The sequence below is a fragment of the Panthera tigris genome, chromosome D1 (genome assembly GCF_018350195.1).
Source record: "Panthera tigris isolate Pti1 chromosome D1, P.tigris_Pti1_mat1.1, whole genome shotgun sequence".
NCBI classification, from domain to species: Eukaryota; Metazoa; Chordata; class Mammalia; order Carnivora; family Felidae; genus Panthera; species Panthera tigris.
The window spans coordinates 43,248,162-43,270,382 of NC_056669.1; the positions used below are offsets into that span (position 1 = coordinate 43,248,162).

General features: G+C 37.2%; 1 protein-coding gene across 1 annotated transcript in view; it reads left to right on the forward strand.

Moving 5' to 3' along the window:
• The window catches only part of NOX4 (NADPH oxidase 4), a 166,845-nt gene that overhangs the window by 50,598 nt on the left and 94,026 nt on the right, over window positions 1-22,221 (forward strand). Inside the window, exons 9-11 of the mRNA XM_015536135.2 lie at window positions 10,449-10,665; window positions 13,004-13,168; window positions 13,301-13,363. Of these exons, the coding sequence (XP_015391621.2) occupies window positions 10,449-10,665; window positions 13,004-13,168; window positions 13,301-13,363 (445 nt within the window). The remainder of the gene's footprint in view (window positions 1-10,448; window positions 10,666-13,003; window positions 13,169-13,300; window positions 13,364-22,221) is intronic.

A 22,221-nucleotide genomic window follows, 5' to 3' on the forward strand; every position in this document is an offset into this window, starting at 1 on the left:
AAAAAAAGCCAAAACTGTTTCCTCTTTTCAGACATGAATGTAACCGGACACTTCTTTATTTTCATTTGAAAAACTCATCAGGAGGAGATATATACTGCCGTTCTCACTTACTGATAAAAGGGATATTGGAGTGAAAAGCAATTATGAGTGTCACAGAGCCTCAGCGGAGAGACTAACCCTACTCCTTTGACAGGCATGTGGAGAGAACATATTGTAAATGAGATCTGGCACCCTTGCCTCTCAGTCTTACCACAGTCACCACCCACTGGCTTTAGCTTGTATGTTGGGTGGATAATAATTGTATTTTGTTTTTTTATTTACATGAGAGAGGAATTATAATGTGACAATTCTTAAAAAGAGAGGGGGAAGGGCCTTCTCAAAAGCACATGTGGCAATGAGAGCCAGTTAATTGTATAAATAATTTTTTTGTGCTAGCTCTGCTGGGCCTCTCAGACCTCATTTTATTATATAAATTAATACATATTATTTATATATTACATAATACTTATTCTTTTAGACAGAGCTCTTTGCCATTTGGGACTATTTGCTGGCAAGAGTTCATTGTAGAGTGTGATTTATATTCTGTTTGAATCATGTTTTCTAGGGGGATTTAAAAGAATGGATTTCCATGTGCATGTTTCTAAAATCATCTGTTCTTTAAACCAGGGGGACACAGTGGGCAGCCTTTGTCAACAATGACATTAATGAACGAGAGGCACTGTTGGCTTCATAGGAGTTTAGGCTCAAGAAGTTAACCAGGGTTAGACAAATATTTATGAGGTTAGGCTTAATGCACTGGCTTATCCTCCTTCTACTATGCCCTTAGGAGAAGGAAATTAAGAACATTCTGTTGGGGGATGGAGGTATTTATGCAGTATAGACAAGTGCTGAAAGTTGCTGATTCCAAATATCTTCTCTTCTAGAAGCCACTTGCACTGAGTTCTCTTTTCACCCACACTGGCTTGTATGATCTTCCTACTAGAGAGAGGCATTTGCACTTAAAATGTCAATGGGAATTTGGTGAAGCCCAGGGAAAGGAAGGCCCAGAGGTTTTATGTTAAGCCAATTCTATTCTAGCACTGGGAGAGAAAAATTTATTTCCTTACACTTTCTTTTCAATTTTCCTTTCATTGCCTCTATATTTGAATTGGCTATATAATTTATTGTTCAAACTAGACACAGAGAATGAAATGGGATACTGTGGATAATTAAGCAGTGACTTGTGACTGAACCAGGACATATGGTTATTCTACCTATTCCTAGGCATAGGGGAAAGTTCTAGAGAGACTGAATCACAAAAGGAAACCTTACCTCAAATAGGGGCTCTACATGGGTATGTGGGAGCCTAGAACCTTCAAATAATAAACACAGTAGATTTGCCTAGCTTTGTCCCACTTTAGAGATCATAATTGGATGTGCTCTACCATGTTAGGTAGAAGGTTGAGGAGTTGCACGTTCATAGGAATTGCTCAATCTTTTGTATACTACGTGTCACCCTTACAAGTGACCTGTTCTGAATAGTTTCTAGATGCTTAATTTCTACTAGGTGTGCATAATTATTTTAACGTTGATGCCCTTTATTTCTACTTCAAAATCCTACTTCTTTTTTAATAGAGTAGGAGTTCTCTACTTGGATTCATAATCTCTAGGAATCACTGAATGGGTGCCGGGGATCCATGAATTCCTGGAATACACCCACCCACCACCCCCACAGTAGCTTGCATTAGATTCCCAAAGCTATTTGTGTCCCAAAGGAAGTTAAAAATAACTGAATGAAGCCTAAGCTAGGTTTTTACTAGAGAGCTATAATATTACACTGATACATCTTATATCTTCACTTGTTTTATCCAAAGTTAGAAACAATAGATTGTGGGGAAAATTAGAAACACTGGGACAATTTTCTTCTCACATGAAGGTTGCTGTAAGGAGAACTTACTGATAAATATGGTTATGCATCATCATTTTATTTTATTTTAAATGTTTATTTTGAGAGATAGAAATAGAGAGAGAGAGAGAGAGAGAGAGAGTGTGTGTGTATGTGTGTGTGCATGTGTGCAAGCAGGGGAAGGGCAGAGAGGGAAAGAATCCCAAGCAGGGTCTGTGCGTCAGCTCAGAGCCTGATGGTGGGGATCGATCTCACAAACCATGAGATGATGACCTGAGCCGAAATCGAGTTGGACGCTTAACAGAGTGAACCACCCAGGTGCCCCTACATTATCATTTTAGAGGATAATAATGATACTATTGCTAATAATTTCCAAGTTTTATGTAATATTCAATATGTTACAGGTACTGTTCTTAGCAATTTATGCCACATACATATATACATATATAACCTCTCACATGCACACATTATGGAGTTTTTTGTTTTTTGTTTTTGTTTTGTTTTGTTTTTTTAATCTCATAGCACTATGAGGTCATTTTACAGATGGGAAAATGAGGCACAGAAGGTTAAATTAAATGATTATTTAAAGGCACCTGGCTAGTGCCTGATAGGGCTGGGGATTGACCCACATTCTGACCCCAAAATTTATACATTTAATTTCTAAACTTTTCTTGAATTAATGAATTATTTATTCATGGTTTGGAGGGTACTTTGCTTTTGAATGAAATATATTCATGTCATGTGAAAATCTGGGATAATTTTCTAATTTATCTATAAAAGTTGGTGAGTGTGTATGTGTGTGTTCTGTGTATTTTGAGTAAGAAGTTCAGTTTTGTTACAAGCTACATAGATTTCAAGGTTTTGAAATATAGTCCTCCCAGAAAACTGTAAGAAAATGGAACTTTTTTTGTGTTGCTTTATAAATGTTTCTTAAAATGTACAACTTTGTTAAGGCATATAGTAAGTATAACTCTACAATAATTATAATAATAAAATTATATCTATATAGTATTTTAACCTCCAAAATTATTCCACATAACTTGAAAATAGCAATGATTAAAGCTAGGATCTATACTAGAGCTAATAAAAATACAGTAGAAGAGATACTCTCACCAGTATTCTTGTTACACACCGTGGGTTTGTGGCTCTTCATCCAGTGAACAGGTGGTCCACATCTTTTTTTTTTAATATTTATTTATTTTTGAGAGAGAGAGACAGAGTGTGAGCAGGGGAGGGCAGAGAGAGAGGGAGACACAGAATCTGAAATAGGCTCCAGGCACAGGGCTCGAACTCACAAACCAAGAGATCATGACCTGAGCCAAAGTCAGACACTTAACCAACTGAGCCACCCAGGTGCCCTACATCTTTCAAAGTCTGTTACCAAGCCTCAGAATGGTGCCTGTCATTGCTACAATATAGATTAAGGAGAATGGGAATTGCACAGAGAAAAAAAAAAAAAAAGAACCTACAGATACACTCTTTGAAAATATCCAGGGGAGAGAGGAATTTCACATAACCACCAAAAATCCTAAAGTACAGAAAAGTATACACTGTGTAAATCCTTATGTAAAAGGGAGAATGTTGGGCTATAGCTGAAGTCGAAGTTGAATAGTAGAAAATTCCAGAGTTGTTTTCTGCCTACCCCATTATGTGTCTGTGAGTTCCAATATAAAAGAGAAAAGGCAACACAGCAGTGATATATCGTAGGTAAACTATGGTGTTTTTGAGGGTCAGAAGGTTTCTTACCCATTTTTATCAAGGGAATCCCTTTCACAAACCATTACTCAGTTTGTGTTGGATTAAGGGGAATTATATTAATTGGCTTTTTGCTAGGAATTTGTTGTCCATCTAAGCTCTTCCAAATTTCCTCAATTATCAAAGCACTCTCGGTAACAATAAAAAATAATCTGTGTATTTGTTTAAACGTAACTTGGATTCCCATTTTGGGACTCTCGTTTATATTTGTTGTTGTCTGGGTAATAAGTTCTTACACTGACTAGAATATCAATTCCTATGCCAGAGGAATTAACTTTTAGGTCTTAACTGTTTTGGTTGTTTTGTAGATTGGCAAATTTTTGTTGGGGATTTTTATGTAATTCTGTGGCTAAAAATTCTTTGGATCATAGAAGAAAAAAAATTCATCTCTTTGTTTTCTTTTACTTTTTGGCCTTTGAATTTTTCATCCAAGTATATAGGGTGAATAAAATTCCTGGAGAATGAAGTCTTTCTTATATGAGATTCAAATCTCCCTCATATAATATTTACATATTTCCCATATGTTAATAATATCATGTTCTATACAAATATGGTCTTTAAGAAGTGTCTTTTTCCCCCCACTTCTAAGTTCCTATTCGTAGGACTGTTTTTCATTTTTGTGTAAAAATGATTCCTCTATATTATCCAATCTGGACTAAGGTCTTATGATTTATTTACTTTTGCTGATATTTTATACTGGAAAAAAGTAGGGGTAAGTATTGAGGTCATGTGGTATTTTCTCCCATAAGGATGCCATATGTATAGGTAGATATAGTATATACAGAGAATTTTCATGTACATAAATTTATTTGTGCTATAAGCTACTTTTGTTCATGAATTTTTAGTCTAAACTGAGTGTACTTCTCCCCCACTTAGAGGATAGAAATAGTGAGTTTCAGACCAAATACTTTCTCACGTAATTTTAATCTCAGTTTTCCTCCTGGGACCTTATGCATAATAACAAGTGGTCCTGGCTGGAGGTACAGGGTAAGAAAGTTGAGGGAAGGAGAAGGAACAAGGGCTACATTTAAGAAACATTTTAGTACATTCATGTTTTTCTGAAATGTGAAGTAATCCTTTTATTCCCACTGCCAGTTTTTTAAAGCCTGAAGGCAGAGGATATACTAAGATATGTTGGATACTTACATATTTTTTTCTTCCCAAGAGATCAAAGTCCTTTCCTTTATATTGTGACTTAGACAGTAGCATGTACTATCTCACTTTTCAGCCAACAGAAATGAGAAAAAAAAAAAAAAAGAGTAAAATGGCCTGTTTAGTAAAATGGCCTATTTCACTTCACACACTTAGGAAACATTCTGGTCTTGATCCTGTGTTCTTAGGCTCTAATGGTTAGTTTTGCCAGCTGCATAGTGTCTGTGGCTGGCAACTTCATTTGCAGGGCCCACTGCAAAATTAAACTGTGAGGCTCTTTGATAAAACATTACTAAGTATTTCAAGATGGTGACAACAGAGCATTGAACCAGCCACGGGACCTTTCTAAGAGAAGGTTCCTTGAGACTGCAAAAGTCACACACCTGTGATGCTGGCCCTGTGTTGCCTAGTCTCATGTCTTGGACAACGCCATCAGCAAGAACAAGACAAAGTATGTGCTATAGTCAAGTTGCAGGATGCGAATACACTCAGGCGTCAGTTGCAAGTGCCCAGGAGAGAATGCAGAGGCAAGAACCTGGCTAGACCAGACCAAGTAGGGATGGGAATAAAAGCTCTGGTTGATACATACTCAGGAGCTTGGGCTTTCCCTGATGTGTGCTGGAAGTGGAGGCAAGCACTCTACTTCTACATGCTGGTACTAAGTAGGTTGATAACTTGACTCTCTTGATAATTTGTCTGCTTAGATAAGAATTGGCTTAGGGTAAGGACAGGGCTGAAATCTTGGGTTAAACTTAGCAGTACTCAAGGGTAAAGAGGGATGATGTAAGTTGCAGACTGATTTCATGCTATTTCTTGTATACATGGTTTACTTTATTTACTAAATATCATTTCCTAACATCTAGGCATCTTTTTTGAAGTTGGATTATGAGTTCAAATTCCCTTCTGTGTTTGTTAGAACCAGATGATGACTCAATCATGTGTTTCAACAACAACCAAAACAAAAAGTTGTTTGTACACTTCTGGTCATTCAGTAATTCATTCCATGAATAGATATTGAATGCTTGCTATAGATTGTATACACTGTTCTAGTCACCAGCAATGCAGCTGAGGTACAGGACACATCCTTGACCTTAAGTAGTGTGCATTCTAGTGGATTCCACACAATCCAGTGAATTCCAGTGGGTTTTGAAATGATGAATTTGGGTGTATTTTCTTAAGCTCTTTTTTTTTTTTTTGTACTTGAAGCAGAGTAAAAAGAACAGTCTGAAACAGGTTGTTCTATTTTTTCTGTAAAGACGAAACATTTTGTGTTATAGAATACTAGGAAAAAAGTAGGTTCCTCATGGGACAAGGATTTTTTTTTCTCTACAGTAAAAAAGGTTTAAAATCACAAACATAAAGGTTACGTAAGTGACACTGCATTTGTTAGACATTTTTAACGTGCAGTTAAAGTAGGAATGATTTTGTGTTTCTCCTTTCTGCAGTGTGGCATTTTGTAATATTTAATTTTTGCCATAAAATATTTTTATGATTTCTATGTTGTAACCTAGTGGGATTCTGTGTATTGTATTATTTTCTGTGACTTTGTCATGTAAAAAAATGGTAGTATGTCTATAATGCCTCTTAAGGAAAAAAGGACAAAAAGAAAGAAACCTATTTTTTGAAACTCTGTTGAGTTTTGAAAGCACATCTTGAAATCCTTATGAGTACAAAAATAATAGCATCCACAACCACGTATTTGATACACCGTAAAATCCATGATTTCTCATGATAGAAGAACACTAGACATTCCAAAGATATTTCAAAATCTCTCCTTTGGAACATAATAAAACTAAAAAAAAATGAGTAATAAGTATTCCTGTTCCTACATGGTCTGTGTGCTTCCTCCCCTTACCGCCTGCTCTGTCACTGCCTTAAGTTGGCAAGACTCTTTGTTTACCATTCATGGAAATCTTTTTCCCTTCCCGGTTTTTCCCTTCAAATTATTTATCATTTAATATGAAAGATACAATAAAACATACAAGAATATTTTCTTTTTATTTTAACTTCTATGCACTTGTTATATTCAAACAAATTATGGGATTATTTGCTCTTAAAATCAATTCACTAGAAATTCATTGAAGATTTACTGTCTGCCAGAAACTTGCTAGAGAGAGGACAGGGTTTGGCAGTGAGTATGGACATATGGGTGGATATGTAAATGCATAAGACATGATCCCCTCTACTAATCTGGGAGCAAACCATGTGCATTTGTTCATACTATCCCTCTTACTGGAATGCCATTCTCCTGTTGTTAAACCATTAACATCTTCACATTTTTCAGTTGCTTCCTTCATGAATCCCTTTCCAAATTTCATAATCAAAGTTCACCATCCCTATATACTCTCAAGGGTCACCCTACTAATCTCCAATATGTGCTCATTTTGCTTTTTTGTTACTGCTTTCATGTCTGATCATAGCTACTCAATTTAAGTTAATTAAAATGAAATAATGTGACAAATTCAGGTCTTTGCCTGCACCAGTAAATTTTTGTTCAATATATACATTGGTCTTTAATTTCATAGGTCTTTGTTCATAGGAAGAATGGAAGGGTGAGAGGGTTGGCCTTGTACAGGGGAGGGAGCATGGCCTTTGTTTGGACTTGGCCCCTGGCTGACAGTGTGGTCTTAGGCAGATAACAGCTCAAAATGTTTTCACTTATTCTGAGATGGGGCAACTGATCTTTACCACATAAATTTGTTATAAAAAAATAGGCAGTGAGGCATGAAGCACCTGTCTGGTATGCCTGGCACTTACCCTGTAAATACGGAGTTCGGAATGTGCCAGTATCCTTCCATATGAACCCATCAGTATCTTTTACTACCTTATTTAGCAAAATCTAACCTGAGATTCTGTGCTTGTGGGTTTTTTTTTTTAATGAATGATGTTTTTTGTTATCATTGTCTCTCTATAGATCTTTTCTTTCTTATCCATGACTATTTGTTAGCAACAATTACAAACCGAGACAAAGAAAACATTTTAATGGGGTTTTAAGACAGAGGTAACCTATGCCATTTAGCTTGAGTGTAGCTTAAAAGTAACATACAGCTTTCAAAGTAAAAAGGGATTTTAGCATATTACATAGCCCTTGAAATACCAGGAATGGCAGTGTTTTGTTTGACTGAGCTGGCCCAAAGATTTGTACTGCATAGTAATGTTTGTCATTTTAAGGACCTCAGCACATGGGTCTTGCCCACCTGAACACTGTTAAGACTTAGGAGGAGTAAATAATGTTCCTTTTCCTGGTGTGTTAAACAGCCCATCCAATACACACACACACACACACACACACACACACACACACACACACACGATCCAACTTTATTTCCAGGCGTTTGTTCATTTTGAACCTTCTTCCTTGATGTCTACTTATTTAATCAACTGATTTGCTTTATATGATATAGGTTTGTAGAAGGAAGGAGATGATGTTTCTGAGTCCCATGCTTAGACTGCCATTTGGTTAATTTCTTACCCAAACAAAGCCTTAAGTTTCTCATCTGTGTAATGGGAAATCAAAACACTTATGCTGTATGATTATTTTGTTTTCAAGTTTAAGTGAGAAATAGATGTTTAAAAAATTCTTGACATACTTTCTTAATAAATATTAATCTTCCTCTTCCTTACCTTTTTCACAGGTATGTTATAAGGATCCAATGAATTAACATTCTGTATAGTGACAGGTGGAGAGTTTAGAATTTCAGTCAGAAATGGGTTCAGATATTGGCACTGCCCCTTACCAGCTATGTGACCCTGGGGTGTATTTAATATATATGAAAATAGTTTCTTAATTTGTAAATGGGAATAATAATTACTTGCAGTTGTTGCGTATATATGTGAAATGTATATGAATTGCTATGTTTGGGGCCTGATGTCTACCAAACATTACTAAGGTGTATTAAAATACTTTATTCCAGTTATTCGTGGTCTCAGTTCCATTCAGCTTCTCCCAAGATGTCTTCTAACTAGATTTTATTTGTTTAGAGGTTCAGGGGCCAGATTTGACTCCTTACTGAACTTTGTAGAACCACCTAGAATAGTACCAAGTGCATTATGCCAATGTTTGTTCAATTTGAGGCTAGTAGAATAAATGTCTGAGATTTTTGACCTACCTACCTGATAACCACCACCCTTGGGATGGTCAGTAGGAGCAACAGGTTTGGGTAATGGCCGCTGAATCAAATTCATAGGTTTTCTAACTATAATGCCACAATGATTATTTTATATGACTAGAATTCTATGAAGGGTTCTGTATTTGGTTCACATTTCTGTAATAATAATTAATTCTTCTGTACCTAGGCCATATCTACTGCATTACTTTAAAAGATGGGTGTGTGGCCTGCCATTGATGTTACATAATACATCTTGCTCCTTAATGATATACTATAACATATACTATATGCTCTTTAATGACTTCATTATGATTAGTTATAAGGAATAAAGTAATATAAAAAGAAGGGATAAAAGGAATGAACATGAGCAAAAGGAAAACGATCAGGTTGAGTAGATGTTGAATTCCATAAAAGACTGCCTTGGCCCTTTCTAACTTTCATATATTGGATCTATTTAGTCTTATTATTCGTGTTATAGTTTTTGTTGTTCCAAAATATTATCTTTGTAAAATCACTTATAAAATCACTATAGCTGTGATGTTTTTAAAATATACATTTTTTTAAATGTATTAATTATTTGGTAACTTAAAGAGTAATTTAAAAATATATTCTTGGCTAACCAGGAAAAATAATTTTGGACACCAAAATTTTAATGGCCTTAAAATAGAGATAAAACACACTGACAAATTTCCAGTGCTTTTCAAAATCTTAATTTTTTCCTTCAAGATTTGCTTATGCAGTAGTGATCTTTTTTGATGTTTCATATAATCTATCCATTGATGCACTATTCCCATGAAGTAGGTCTTGGCTTTTTATTAAAATTTATTTAAAAATTATTTAAAATTTTTTTATTATGTTTTTATACAAACATAGAAAGTTGAATGGTTTGTCTTCGAATGTCAGAAAATATACAACAGTCAGAATTGATTTTAGGGGTTAGGCCCTCCTTCCTGATTAATTATTTTGAGTCTTTTATGTGGTCTTCTTTATGGAGAAATTTTGAAAAGTAAACATGGGTAGGGTCTAATTGCTGTATATTAATTTGCAGACCAAACGAGATGCCAACTTCTAGTTCTTGTTACTGTGTTTGTTTAATATTTCTCTGTAAATCACCAAGGCCTGATTTATCCAGTCTCAGCCAAATCAAATATGATCCCTACACTTTCCCATTTGTGTTTGAAGATATAGCAAAAGTACTCATTATTATAGTATTTATTGAAGTGAAAACTTGTATATGGTTGTATGAATGCCTAATAGAGTTGAAATAAAGGCTGTGAAATTCAAGAGTAGTTGTAAATATTGATGTATTCTTCCCAACCATGTATTTGTGGCCTTTGTTTAAGGGCTAAAAATCTTGGTTTAGTCCCATAGTAAAGAATTAATTAAAAGTTTTAGGATTTCTCATTTGCTCCTAAGTAAGATATATGAAAAGCACTTTCCAGATAAATGCTATGGAAAGTTAACAAGAAAAAGAGGCTATTTTCTCATACTATGTCCCCTGATTTCCATTTCATTTTCACCTTCTTTTTTTTTAAATTTAATTTCAGAGGACTGCTGAAGTATCAAACTAATTTAGATACCCACCCTCCTGGCTGCATCAGTCTTAATGGAACCCACTACCAGAATATTCATTTACAAGATTATCTCTCAGAACATTTTCGTGAATCTTTTCCTGAAGGATTTGCAAAGCCAGATGAACTTACCCAAAACAGATTTGTGAAGATTTGTATGGAAGAGCCCAGGTTCCAAGCTAATTTTCCACAGGTCAGATTGATTTTGTATCTTTGATGGTCTCTGCAAAGTCCATATTTCCATAATTATTGACCAACAGTACATTTAAACATGTTTTTGGAGGTATATAAAACAATTGTTCTTGTAGAAAAGAACATTCTAGGATGTTTCAACAGCAAGAGAGCACCTGTTTTTCCATTATAGGTAGCTGGTGTTCAAGGAGAAAGCCCTGTGATATTACAGACTATGGAAAATTCCTGCTTAACTGACCATGTAATCTTTGCATACTGTGGCACTGGTGCTTGCCCTATCCGTTGAGAAAAATAGGTTGAATAATAGAAACAATAGTGAAAGAACTAACACTAATAGTAATTATTATTATGGTATAGAATAATGTTACAGTACGATATTATGTATAATACTATAAATAATAAATTGTAAAGTCAATTTGTTGAATGCTTAGTCTCATCTGTTATGTATTGTGCTAAAATGTACTGTATGCATAATTTCTTTTAATGTTCACAATAGCTCTTTGAAGCCATTACTATCATCCTTAATTTTCTGATGATAAAATTGTGGCTTAAATACATAAAATACCTTCAGCAAACTCTGCAACCTACTACATGACAGAAGTAGAGTAGAAAACCAGGTCTTTGACTAAAATGTTTACTCTTAGAAAATATTCTTACCCAAATACCCAGTGAGTAGTTCAGCAAGGGCCTTGATCTTCCCATGTGGCTATGGGAGCTGTCCACATGGGAATTAACACCCTGTACTCTTTGCCTATAGCAGGTGGAAGTATGGCACAGTATGTCAAATGTCTGTTTTCAGAAGAGAAAAAGGAGTCGAAAAGTAGAGTGAATTTGTAGATGACTTTGGAATAAGTATATTAGCCTTGTGTTTATTGTCAGTAACAATCCTCTAGATTTCTAATAGACTTTGCAGTTTTCAGAATTGTCCGGGCTTCACACAGTGCTATATGTTAGGCAGGGCAGGTATTGTGACTCCCATTTTACTTACATGACACTTGATGCTCAAAGGGTAAGTGACCATCTCAGAGTTGCCAGCCTGCTGCATTGCAGAGCTTGTCTTGTGATGTCTGCTACTCACACAGTAGCAAACAAAATATTAGGAAGAGGCATGATCTGTCTGCAAGGAAGGAGGAAGGTCTGAAATAGCTATGTAAGTAAGGTTTAAAAAAGTAACCATTAAAATAAGTTTGGATCAGAGGTCTCCAAGTGATGTGGGAAATAAAGTGTGCAGTTCTAGAGGAAGGGTTGACCACACAGGCTTCCGTACTTCTGAGAGCATGCAGCTAGTTATCCTGGGATCTGGGATATCTATACAGCACACATGTGAAATTGTCACACTGCCCAAATTCTATATGTTATCTTCTGCTCCTATTACTTTTATTATGTAAAAGTTGTAAGCAGTGTGCGTAGTATGTCCTATATTTTAAAATCTGTGCATAAACATATTTTGCATTGTATAAACGTGGAACAGATAGTAGCTGTACTTATCGTGAACATAGTATAATGTGTAAACTTGCCATATCACTAAGTTGTATACCTGAAACTAATGTAACATTGTGTGTCAACTACACTCAAATAAAAAATAAATAGATAAAAGTATTTAAAAAATACTCTAAATAAACTTACCTGACATTCTGAAGAATTCCAATTGCTCCTGCAAACTAAAACATTTTAATACCTTAAAAATAGAAAGAAAAATACATATATATCCAGGATTTTCTTTTTTTTAACAGATATTGGAGTGGTACAATTTTTTCTGAAATCATCTTCAAATTGATTTGAGCACTTAATTTCCCTTCTCTCTTTAGATAAAATACTGTATATGCATGCATTATGTGTTTATGGTATACATAGAGGGACATATGAAACAATGTATGCATACCTGTTAATATGGCACATCGGTTCCCCTTTTATTTTTCATTATTTATTTATTTTTAAAGTTTATTTATTTTTGAGAGAGAGAGAGGGAGAGAGTGGAAGAGGGGAAGAGAAAGGGAGAGAGAGAGGATACCAAGTAGGCTTCGCACTGTCAGCATGGAGCCCACTGTGGCACTTGAATTCACGAACTGTGAGATCATGACCTGAGCTGAAATCAAGAGTCAGATGTGTAACTGACCGAGTCACCCAGGGGCTCCTCCCTTTCGATTTCATACTTTAGTCTTGTGTGAATAAGTTGCAGTGAGCATCTTATTTTTCATTCATTTTTCTTTACATTTTATTATTCAAAATATAGATTAAAATTTCATTACTGTAATGTATGACATAAACAATTGAGCAGGAGGTAAGGATTCCTACAATACAAGTATTTCTTAAAGTGTATTTCAAAAATTCTCCACTAGACTTGGCTTTGGATTTCTGGACCTTTGTGCCTGTATTGTGCTGAAAGACTTTACAGGTGTATCCGGAGCAATAAGCCAGTCACCATCATCTCAGTCATACGTCATCCCTCAGATGTCATGGAAATCCGGATGGTCAAAGAAAATTTTAAAGCGAGACCTGGCCAGGTGAGTCAGTGTTTAGTAACTTTTAAATTCCCTTTATCTTTATATAAGTTTTGAAAATCAGCATTCATGCCATCATTGGAATGCTTGAACTTCTCTTCTGGTCACTTAGAAACTATGTTTGTTGTTTTTTAGTATATTATTCTACATTGTCCCAGTGTGTCTGCGTTAGAAAACCATCCATTTACCCTCACAATGGTAAGAAACTTGTTTTTGATTTTAAGAATTTTTTTAGAGTGAAATGTGTGTTTCTTTTGTGTGTGTATATTCCACGTCATTCTAAAAATCATGCAAGGCTATCACAATATCCTACATGTCTAAGTAAGCCTTTTTTTTTTATCCAAAAAATATTACCTGTTCAGAAACTTTGTAGCTATTTATTATTTTCTGAGAGTTTACAATCCAGGAAGCAGTACATTTAAATGTATTAAAGCTTATTGATTCAAAATACAGAAAATTTCCTGGCTATTTACATTTTTCCCATTATGAACTGTGTATCCAAATATAATATGTATGGTTTTCTTTAGAGAGGTTGAATTTAATGATAAAGAGGGTACTCCGAGTTGAGTGGAAGCCTAAGAAAATCCAAGCAGTGTTTAGAAAAGAAAAAGTCCAGTGTAATTGGAGCCCAGGCTGTGTGTTGGGAGGGAAAGGAAAATCAAGTTAGAGAAATAAAATGGAATAAATAATGGGTAGGGAGAAGATCTGGCTAAGTAATGACTTCATCAGATATTTTTAGCCTGTCAGCACATTGTTTAACATTCTTTTCTGCATTATAAATATAACATGAGTCTATTATCAAAAAGTAAACAATTCACAAATAGATGAGATAAAATGGGAACTTTTCCTCATTCCCCCACTTTTCAATCCTTTCTTCCAGAATTTGGCATATATTCTTACAGACATTTTCCTGTAGAGTTAGGCATATATAGATGTTTGATATCTGTTTGCTATATCATTTGTTTTATAATTTGCTCTTTTCACTCAGCAATATAACATGGCTGGAGAGCCTGGGTGGCTCAGTTTGTTAAGTGTCCCAAGCATTGATTTCAGATCAGGTTATGATCTTACAGTTTATGGGATCTAGCCCCCCACTGGGCTCTGTGCTGACAGTGCAGAGCTTGCTTGGGATTCTCTCTCTCTCTCTGCCCCTCTCTCTCTCTTTCTCAAAATAAATAAACACAACAAAAGAAAACACAATATATTATGGATAGCTTTCCATGTTACTATATTTGTGTATGTCGCATTGTTTTTAATGACTGCATAATATTTCACAGTAGGAAAGTACTGTAATTAGTTTAATATTTCCAATTGATGATGGAAATTGAGATTTTTTTTTTCAATTTCTAGCAAAAGTAACTAAGAGCAGGACCTACATGTTTAAATATATGCTTAAGATATGCAAATAAAATTGAACAGATGTGGGGGGGTGGGCAGCAAATCACCGGTGCCTAAGTGCTGGGACGCAGGGGTAGGGTTGTACTGGGAATGGCAACCACTTTCAAATTTGATGTGTTATTTAAAAAAAAAAATTTTTTAATTTTTTAATGTTCATTTATTTTGGAGAAAGAGACAGAGCCCGACAGAGCAGGGGAGTGTCAGAGAGAGAGGGAGATACAGAATCGGAAGCAGGCTCCAGGCTCCAAGCTGACAGCACAGAGCCCGACGTGGGGCTCGAACTCATGAACTGTGAGATCATGACCTGAGCCAAAGTCAGATGCCCAACTGACTGAGCCACCCAGGGGCCCCTAAAAATTTTTTTTAACGTATATTTATTTATTTTGAGAGAGAGAGAGAGAGAGAGAGAGCAGAGGAGGGGCAGAGAGAAAGGGAGAGAAAGAGAGAATCCCAAGCAGGCTTCCTACTGTCAGCGCAGAGCCCCATACGGGATTCAGACTCACTAGCCATGAGATCATGATCTAAGCTGAAATCAAGAGTCTGACGCTTAACTGACTGAACCATCTAGGCACCCCTCAAATTTGATGTGTTATGTTGAAAACTTGGAAACCTTGGCCAAGTAATTCATTTTTCTGTGCATTTATTCCACCAGAGTAATATTGCCATATAAACACATTGTCTATTCCTAGGTATGTTGTGTGTTTAAATGATCTCCTACAAGTAAAGTATGTAGAACAAAGCCTGGAACATGGAAAGTGTCAGGTACATGTAAACGTGTGCTAGCAATTATTATGATTTGTATTTTCATTGTGAGTTTGTCCCTTGAGAACATATCCTTGTAAAGACAGCTAGGCCAGAAAAATCTATATTTAAAGGATAAAGGAAGCAGAAAGGAAGTGTCAAATGTTTAGAGAAAACACAGACATTTGCTCAATAGTATTTAATTGCTTCAAATTTCTCATTCTGTTTGTACATAGCAAACTTATTTATTAATGATTAAGGAAAGGTAGCTTGGGATCTAGTCCAGTGATTGACAATATCCCGTTTTATCAAGAAAGATGGGAATGCTGGCCTACTTTGTGGCAGACATTAATTTACAGTTGTTTATTCAGTCTGATGACACCCTTTCATCTGGTGCCATGTGGGCAGCTGGATAGAGTGAGAAGGGAAATACGTTGTTATGAAGACCAGTGCAAACTTAGTTGTCCTCATGGGATTCAAAACCAGGACCACAGAGTCTAGGACCCAGCTGTTACCAGGAGCCACGGAGCCATGTCATGGCCTTCACTCCTTTAGGATATGTATACCCTACAATGGGGTTAAATATTGCCCTTGTTCCATGAGGCAGTAGAATACTTGGCTAGTAAATGTGATGAAAAGACCTTCCTGTATGATGGTTTGGCTGAATCATGAAGCCATTTTCACACAATTGCATCCACCACACCGTGTTTAGTTCTGATAGTTGTACGATGCATTTCCATGTCTCTGATTTCATACATCCCATAAACATGAAATTGGTAACAGTAATGAGAAAGGGAAGAATGGAAAAGGGAGAAAGTGCACACGTATGTTTGTCTCTATGTAAGTAGTTTAAAAAGTTTGGTCTACTCTTGGGGTCATACAGAATTTACTTCCGAAGTTAATCTTGTGTTTGACTCTCTTTTTTTCCCAGCTTTATTGATGTGTAATTGAAAAATGAGAAATTGTGTATATTTAAGGTATACAACATGAGGCTTTATTTTGAAAATAGTTTCTTCACCATAGCATTAAATAGAGAATATGGAATGAGAAAGGAAGATGGTTGCTGAATGTTAAATACAGAGAAGAGGGTTTTTTTACTTTTTTACAAAAATATTTCCCAACATACATAAAAGTAGAGAGAATGGTATAATAGACCTCCATGTTCTCATCATCCAGCTTCAATTAAAAACAGAAAAGATAGTTTACATTGTATCACTGAAAATGTTTATGCTCTCTCAAAACCGAAAAGCCAAGAATTTTTCTCCTATGCTACATGCCTAGTAGAAGCTTCTAGATCTACTCTCTTTTGGTTGTCCTAGGACCATTTCACAGGGCAAAAGGAGAAATTTAAGAGTGGCATGTAGGACATAAGGGCTTTTGGCAAGTGCCTCCAGTGGCCTAATCTGTTTCCCAAACAGGTAATGGGGGAAAAACTGTGATAGCCGTGGAGCTGGCTGCGGGCACGGGTAGTGATAGGAAAAATCTGTTATAAGATGGCCGACAGAACTGATAGAGAAATTCCAGTCCCGCCCGAAGACTCCCCTCCAGGTTCTTCTGCCTACCCCGCTTGCCACCTGTGCCAAGTTACTACTAATGTGGAATGCGGAAGTAACAGACGGTAAATGGTTCCCTCTGCTTACGCTCTGGGCTCAGACCTCTGGAGAGTGATCTCTGAGCCTGCAGGTGTGAAATAAACCTCCTGCCTTCCAAGATCTCCGAGTGCCAGAGTGCCACTTGGTTCTTCCTCCGGGTAATCCAGACCAGGTTCTGTAACAGTAGGAGGGAAGGAAGAGGGGCCAGGCGAAAGACAGAAGAACTGAAAGTAGGAGAGAGAGTTGAGAAAGGGATTATATGTGATGTGAAAGGGTAGTGGGTATTCACACAAAGAACATGAAGTTGATGATTCAACCCCAGCTCTGTTGCTTATGAGTTCTGTGCCGGGAGTGTATCTCTGATGGGGGTCAGTACTTGGTAACTATACTATTATTTTTTTTCATAATCTCAAAATGTTTCCTTTTAATTTGGATTATTGCCTTCACTTTTGCAATTATGGTATATTGTTTTTTCTTTTTGTTGTTTTTGAGGAGCAGGGATAGGACATCAACATGTGGTTTTTCAATCTGAAAATGAGAAATTTGGGGGATATGACAGTAGTCTCAGCATTTGAAAATCTGTCATGTAGATGAAGAATTAGATGTTTTTCCTCTGGGATCCTAAGGTGTACAAATAGCTAAAAAGTTTTAGAGAAATAAATTTTGATTCAATATGATAAAAACATTTCTAACAGTGAGACACCAGTCCAGAACCTTAGAAAGCTGTCTCCCCAGGATGTTTAGAAGGATGTTTGTGATAGATCAGGACTTCTCAACCTCAGCATTATTGACATTTTGGGTTAGATAATTCTTTGATGTGGCATGTTGTTCTGCACATTATAAGATGTTTACCAACATCCTTAGCCTCTGCCAACTAGAATGTACTTATGGCAAAGGTGCTTGGAGGAGATACACTAAAGGCAAAGGGAAACAACCCATGGAAAACATCTGGTCAGAAACAATAAGTCCTTTTTCACCTCGCATCCCCCACTCCCTGGGCTCACAGTGGAAAAATTCCTTGTTCCTAATTTCTGTGCTTATCTGACAAATCCTATCAGTATTTCTCAGGTTTGACTAGCAACCCATACATTGAAATAGGTCTTTGTTTTGCAAGTTTAGGTTTTGTATTCAAATTTGTTCTTATTTTAAGTATATATATATATATATATTTGTATCTCTATCTCATAGTTTAAATTGTAACAATGGTTGGCTTCCAAAAAAAATTAAGGCAAAGGAAATTCTTTTCATCGGACCATCTGTGTATCGTGTACTTGTGTAGGCTTAGGAAATGGTTTGTAGCCTTCCCAGATTTCGGGGGGTTACTGGCGGACTCAACTCCTACTATCCCCCAAGGGAGTTTCTATTTTCATAAGAGGGAAAAGAGGCAAATCTTGCTTTTGCCTAGAAATGAATTTGAGTAAAACAAACATTTCTAAGCTAAATTTTATGTCATGCCATTATGTTAATTTATTGTCTTTTCCTGCCATTTCTTTGTTTTTGTCCAATTACTTCTACTTGGCACTACATGTAAAATGCATGCTTCTCAAACATTTTCACTGGGTGTTTCCCTTAAGGGTTCCTTTAAAATAAAGCAAAACAAAGCAATTTCCCACTTGCTGATTCCCACTAAAAAGTATGTAAATTAAGGTTAATACTCCCTACTAATTAAGTGCCTCAAAGTTCTTTCATAAGCTTTGAAAATATTATATTTTATTTATTTTTAAAATTTTTTTGATGTTTATTTTTTTGGGGGGGGAGTGTGAGTGAGTGGGGGAGGGACAGAGTGGGAGACACAGAATCTGAAGCAGGCTCCATGCTCTGAGCTGTCAGCCCAGAGCCCGATGAAGGGGCTCGAACCCATGAACTGCGAGTTCATGATCTGAGCTGAAGTCGAACACTTAACCGACTGAGCCACCAGGCTCCCTGAAAATAGTATATTTTTAATTTTTATTATATTCCTATGAAACATGTATTGCTCATCTTGTATGTGCCTCGGATTAAATAACATATCCAAAGTCATACAGCTCTTTTGTGGCACAGGTGAGATTCAAACACAGACCTGCCTGGCAGAAAATCATGTTGCCAGCTAAGCTATTCTATACTCTCTCCTGACTCATCATCCATCGATGTTCAGGGCATTCATAGTTCTGAGACTCCTATTGCTTGTGGAAATCCTTGTTGCTGGAGAAAAGAGAACTGCCATTAAGAGAGAAATTTACTGAAACTATAAAAATGTTAGATAAATATGCAATTGAAAGTTTTGGATTGTGCATACTACTAAGTTCTTCTGTGTAGTGCAGAGTTGAAGTTCAGATTCCTCTACTAGAAAAGAATCTAATGCCTATTTTCCTATACTGTGCCAATGCACAGAAAAATAAAAACTATAAAATATACAACTATAAATTCAATAGTTTGACTTTTATCTCATTTTTTAAAAATGAAGATAAAACTTTTAAAACTGAAAATACAAAAACTGAGTACAAAAGATAATGTACAGAAGCACTATGTTACGTTTCACAATTTCAAAGTAAAACTAAATTTTGAGTACTGATTTAATTAGGCATGCAAAGGTTGGAGTTTTAATTCTTTAAAGTGCTTCAGCATTTCTTACTCTTGACATTGACTTTCTTACACAAGGAACATGTGTTAATCTGGTGGTTGTTCCCAGGAAGTCGTGATTATTTTCTTCTAATGCACCTGCATTCTCTCCAGCAGAACCACCAGGCATGTGTTTGCTGACAAGATTGATGGCAATCAGAGGCCATCCTGTAGTGTTAGACCATGGAGTTTGGAATCCTACAGCTTGGATTGGAGGCCTAGATTCCCCCACTTGGTCCTATGACTACTGACATAGTTTGGTTCACTTCTTTATTAAATGTGGCTAGGTTTCGAAGGCTCTCAAGGGAAGATGGCGGCGTAGGAGGACACTGGGCTCACCTACTCCTACTGATCACTTAGATTCCACCCACATCTGCCTAAATAACCCAGAAAACTGCCAGAAGAATAGCAGAATGGACTCTCTGGAACCAAGTGTAGACAAGAGTTCCACGGAAGAGGGTAGGAAGGGTGGAGAGGTGATGCCTGCTACATGGACTGGTGGGAGGGACCTGGGGTGGTGGAGGGGCAGCCTGCCGGGCAAGGTAGAGCCCCCAAAGTCTGGCTTGCAAAAGCGGAGGGGCCGGACTCTATGAGTTCTGACAGCCAGTGGGACCTAACATCTGAAATTTTAAAAGTCAACAGCTCTGCTCTCAGAGAACGGGGAGGGCGAGAGGACACCAGGAAGGAGAGTTGCTGAGCCCCGGAAGACAGAGCTCAGTTCGGTGGGGAACAAAGGCACTGGGAAGCGCCATCTCCCTCTCCCATCCGCAGCCGAAATTCCACAGGGAACCAGCTCCTGTCACCGATCTTGCTTGCACCTTGCAAACACCCAATGCTGTGCTTCTGTGGATCCATCCCTCTGAAGGGTCTGCCTCCCTCCTGGTGCTGCAGGGCCCCTCCCGCAGGGGACCACTGACAGCAAAGCAAGCTAAGCCTGCCCCTCCTGCCCCTGTGCACCTTGTGGATCCACCCCGGCTAATATGCCAGATCCCATCAGAGCAGCACCACAAGCCCGGCAGTGTGCAAGTAGCCCAGACAGGGCCACACCACTCCACAGTGAGTCCTGCCTCTGGGAGAGGGGAATATAAGGTACACACCAGTCTGATTGTGGCCCCAGAGGTGGGCTGGGGGCAGACATTGGGTCTGACTGCAGCCTTGCCCATGAACACAGGTTTCTCCGGACAGCACAGGGGAAGTGCCCTGCAGTTTGGAGCTACCGCAGGGTCTACCCAAAATGACAAAACAGGAGAATTCTCCTCAAAAGAAACTCCAGGATAGCTACAGCTAACGAATTGACAAAAAACAATTTAAGCAATAATGGATCAAGAATTTAGGATAATAGTCACAAAATTAATCGCTGGGCTTGAAAAAAGCATAGAGGACAGCAGAGAATCTATTGCTACAGAGATCAAGGGACTAAGAAATAGTCATGAGGAGTTAAAAAATGCTATAAATGAGGTGCAAAATAAAATGGAGGCGGCCACAGCTCGGATTGAAGAGGCAGAGGAGAGAATAGGTGAGTTAGAAGATAAAATTATGGAAAAAGAGGAAGGTAAGAAAAAAAGAGTTAAAAAAATCCAGGGGTATGAAGGGAGATTTAGAGAACTAAGTGATGCAATCAAATGGAACAATATCTATACCATAGGAATTCCAGAAGAGGAAGAGAGAGAGAAAGGGGCTGAAGGTGTACTTGAACAAATCATAGCTGAGAACTTCCCTGATCTGGGGAAGGAAAAAGGCATTGAAATCCAAGAGGCATAGAGAACTTCCTTCAGACATAACTTGAATTGATCTTCTGCACGACATATCATAGTGAAACTGGCAAAATACAACGGTAAAGAGAAAATTCTGAAAGCAGCTGGGGATAAACAGGCTCTAACTTACAAAGGGAGACCGATAAGACTAGTGATGGATTCATCTACTGAAACTTGGCAGTCCAGAAAGGAATGGCAGGAAATCTTCAGTGTGATGAACAGAAAAAAAGTATGCAGCCAAGAATCCTTTATCCAGCAAGTCTGTCATTCAGAATAGAAGGAGAGATAAAGGTCTTCCCAAAAAAACAAAAACTGAAGGAATTCATCACCACTAAACCAGCCCTACAAGAGATCCTAAGGGGGATTCTGTGAGTGAAATGTTGCAATGACCACAAAGTACCAGAGACATCACTACAAGCATGAAACCTTGCTTGTAGTCATCACAATGACTCTAACCCCATATCTTGCTTGTAGTCATCACAATGACTCTAAACCCATATCTTTCTATAATAACACTGAAGGTAAATGCACTAAATGTTCCAACCAAAAGACCTAGGATATCAGAATGGATAAAAAAGCAAGACTCATCTATTTGCTGTCTACAAGAGACTCATTTTAGACCTGAGGACGCCTTCAGTTGGAAAGTGAGGGGATAGAGAACTATCTATCATGCTACTGGAAGTCAAAAGAAAGCTGGAGTAGCCATACTTATATCAGACAAACTAGACTTTAAACTAAAGGCTATAACAAGAGATAAAGAAAGGCATTATATAATAATTACAGGGTCTATCCATCAGGAAGAGCTAACAATTATAAATGTCTATGCACCGAATACAGAAGCCCTGAAATACATAAAACAATGAATCACAAACATAAGCAACCTTATTGATAAGAATGTGGTAATTGAAGGGGACTTTAATATACCACTTACAACAATGGATAGATCATCTAGACACAAATCAGTAAAGAAACA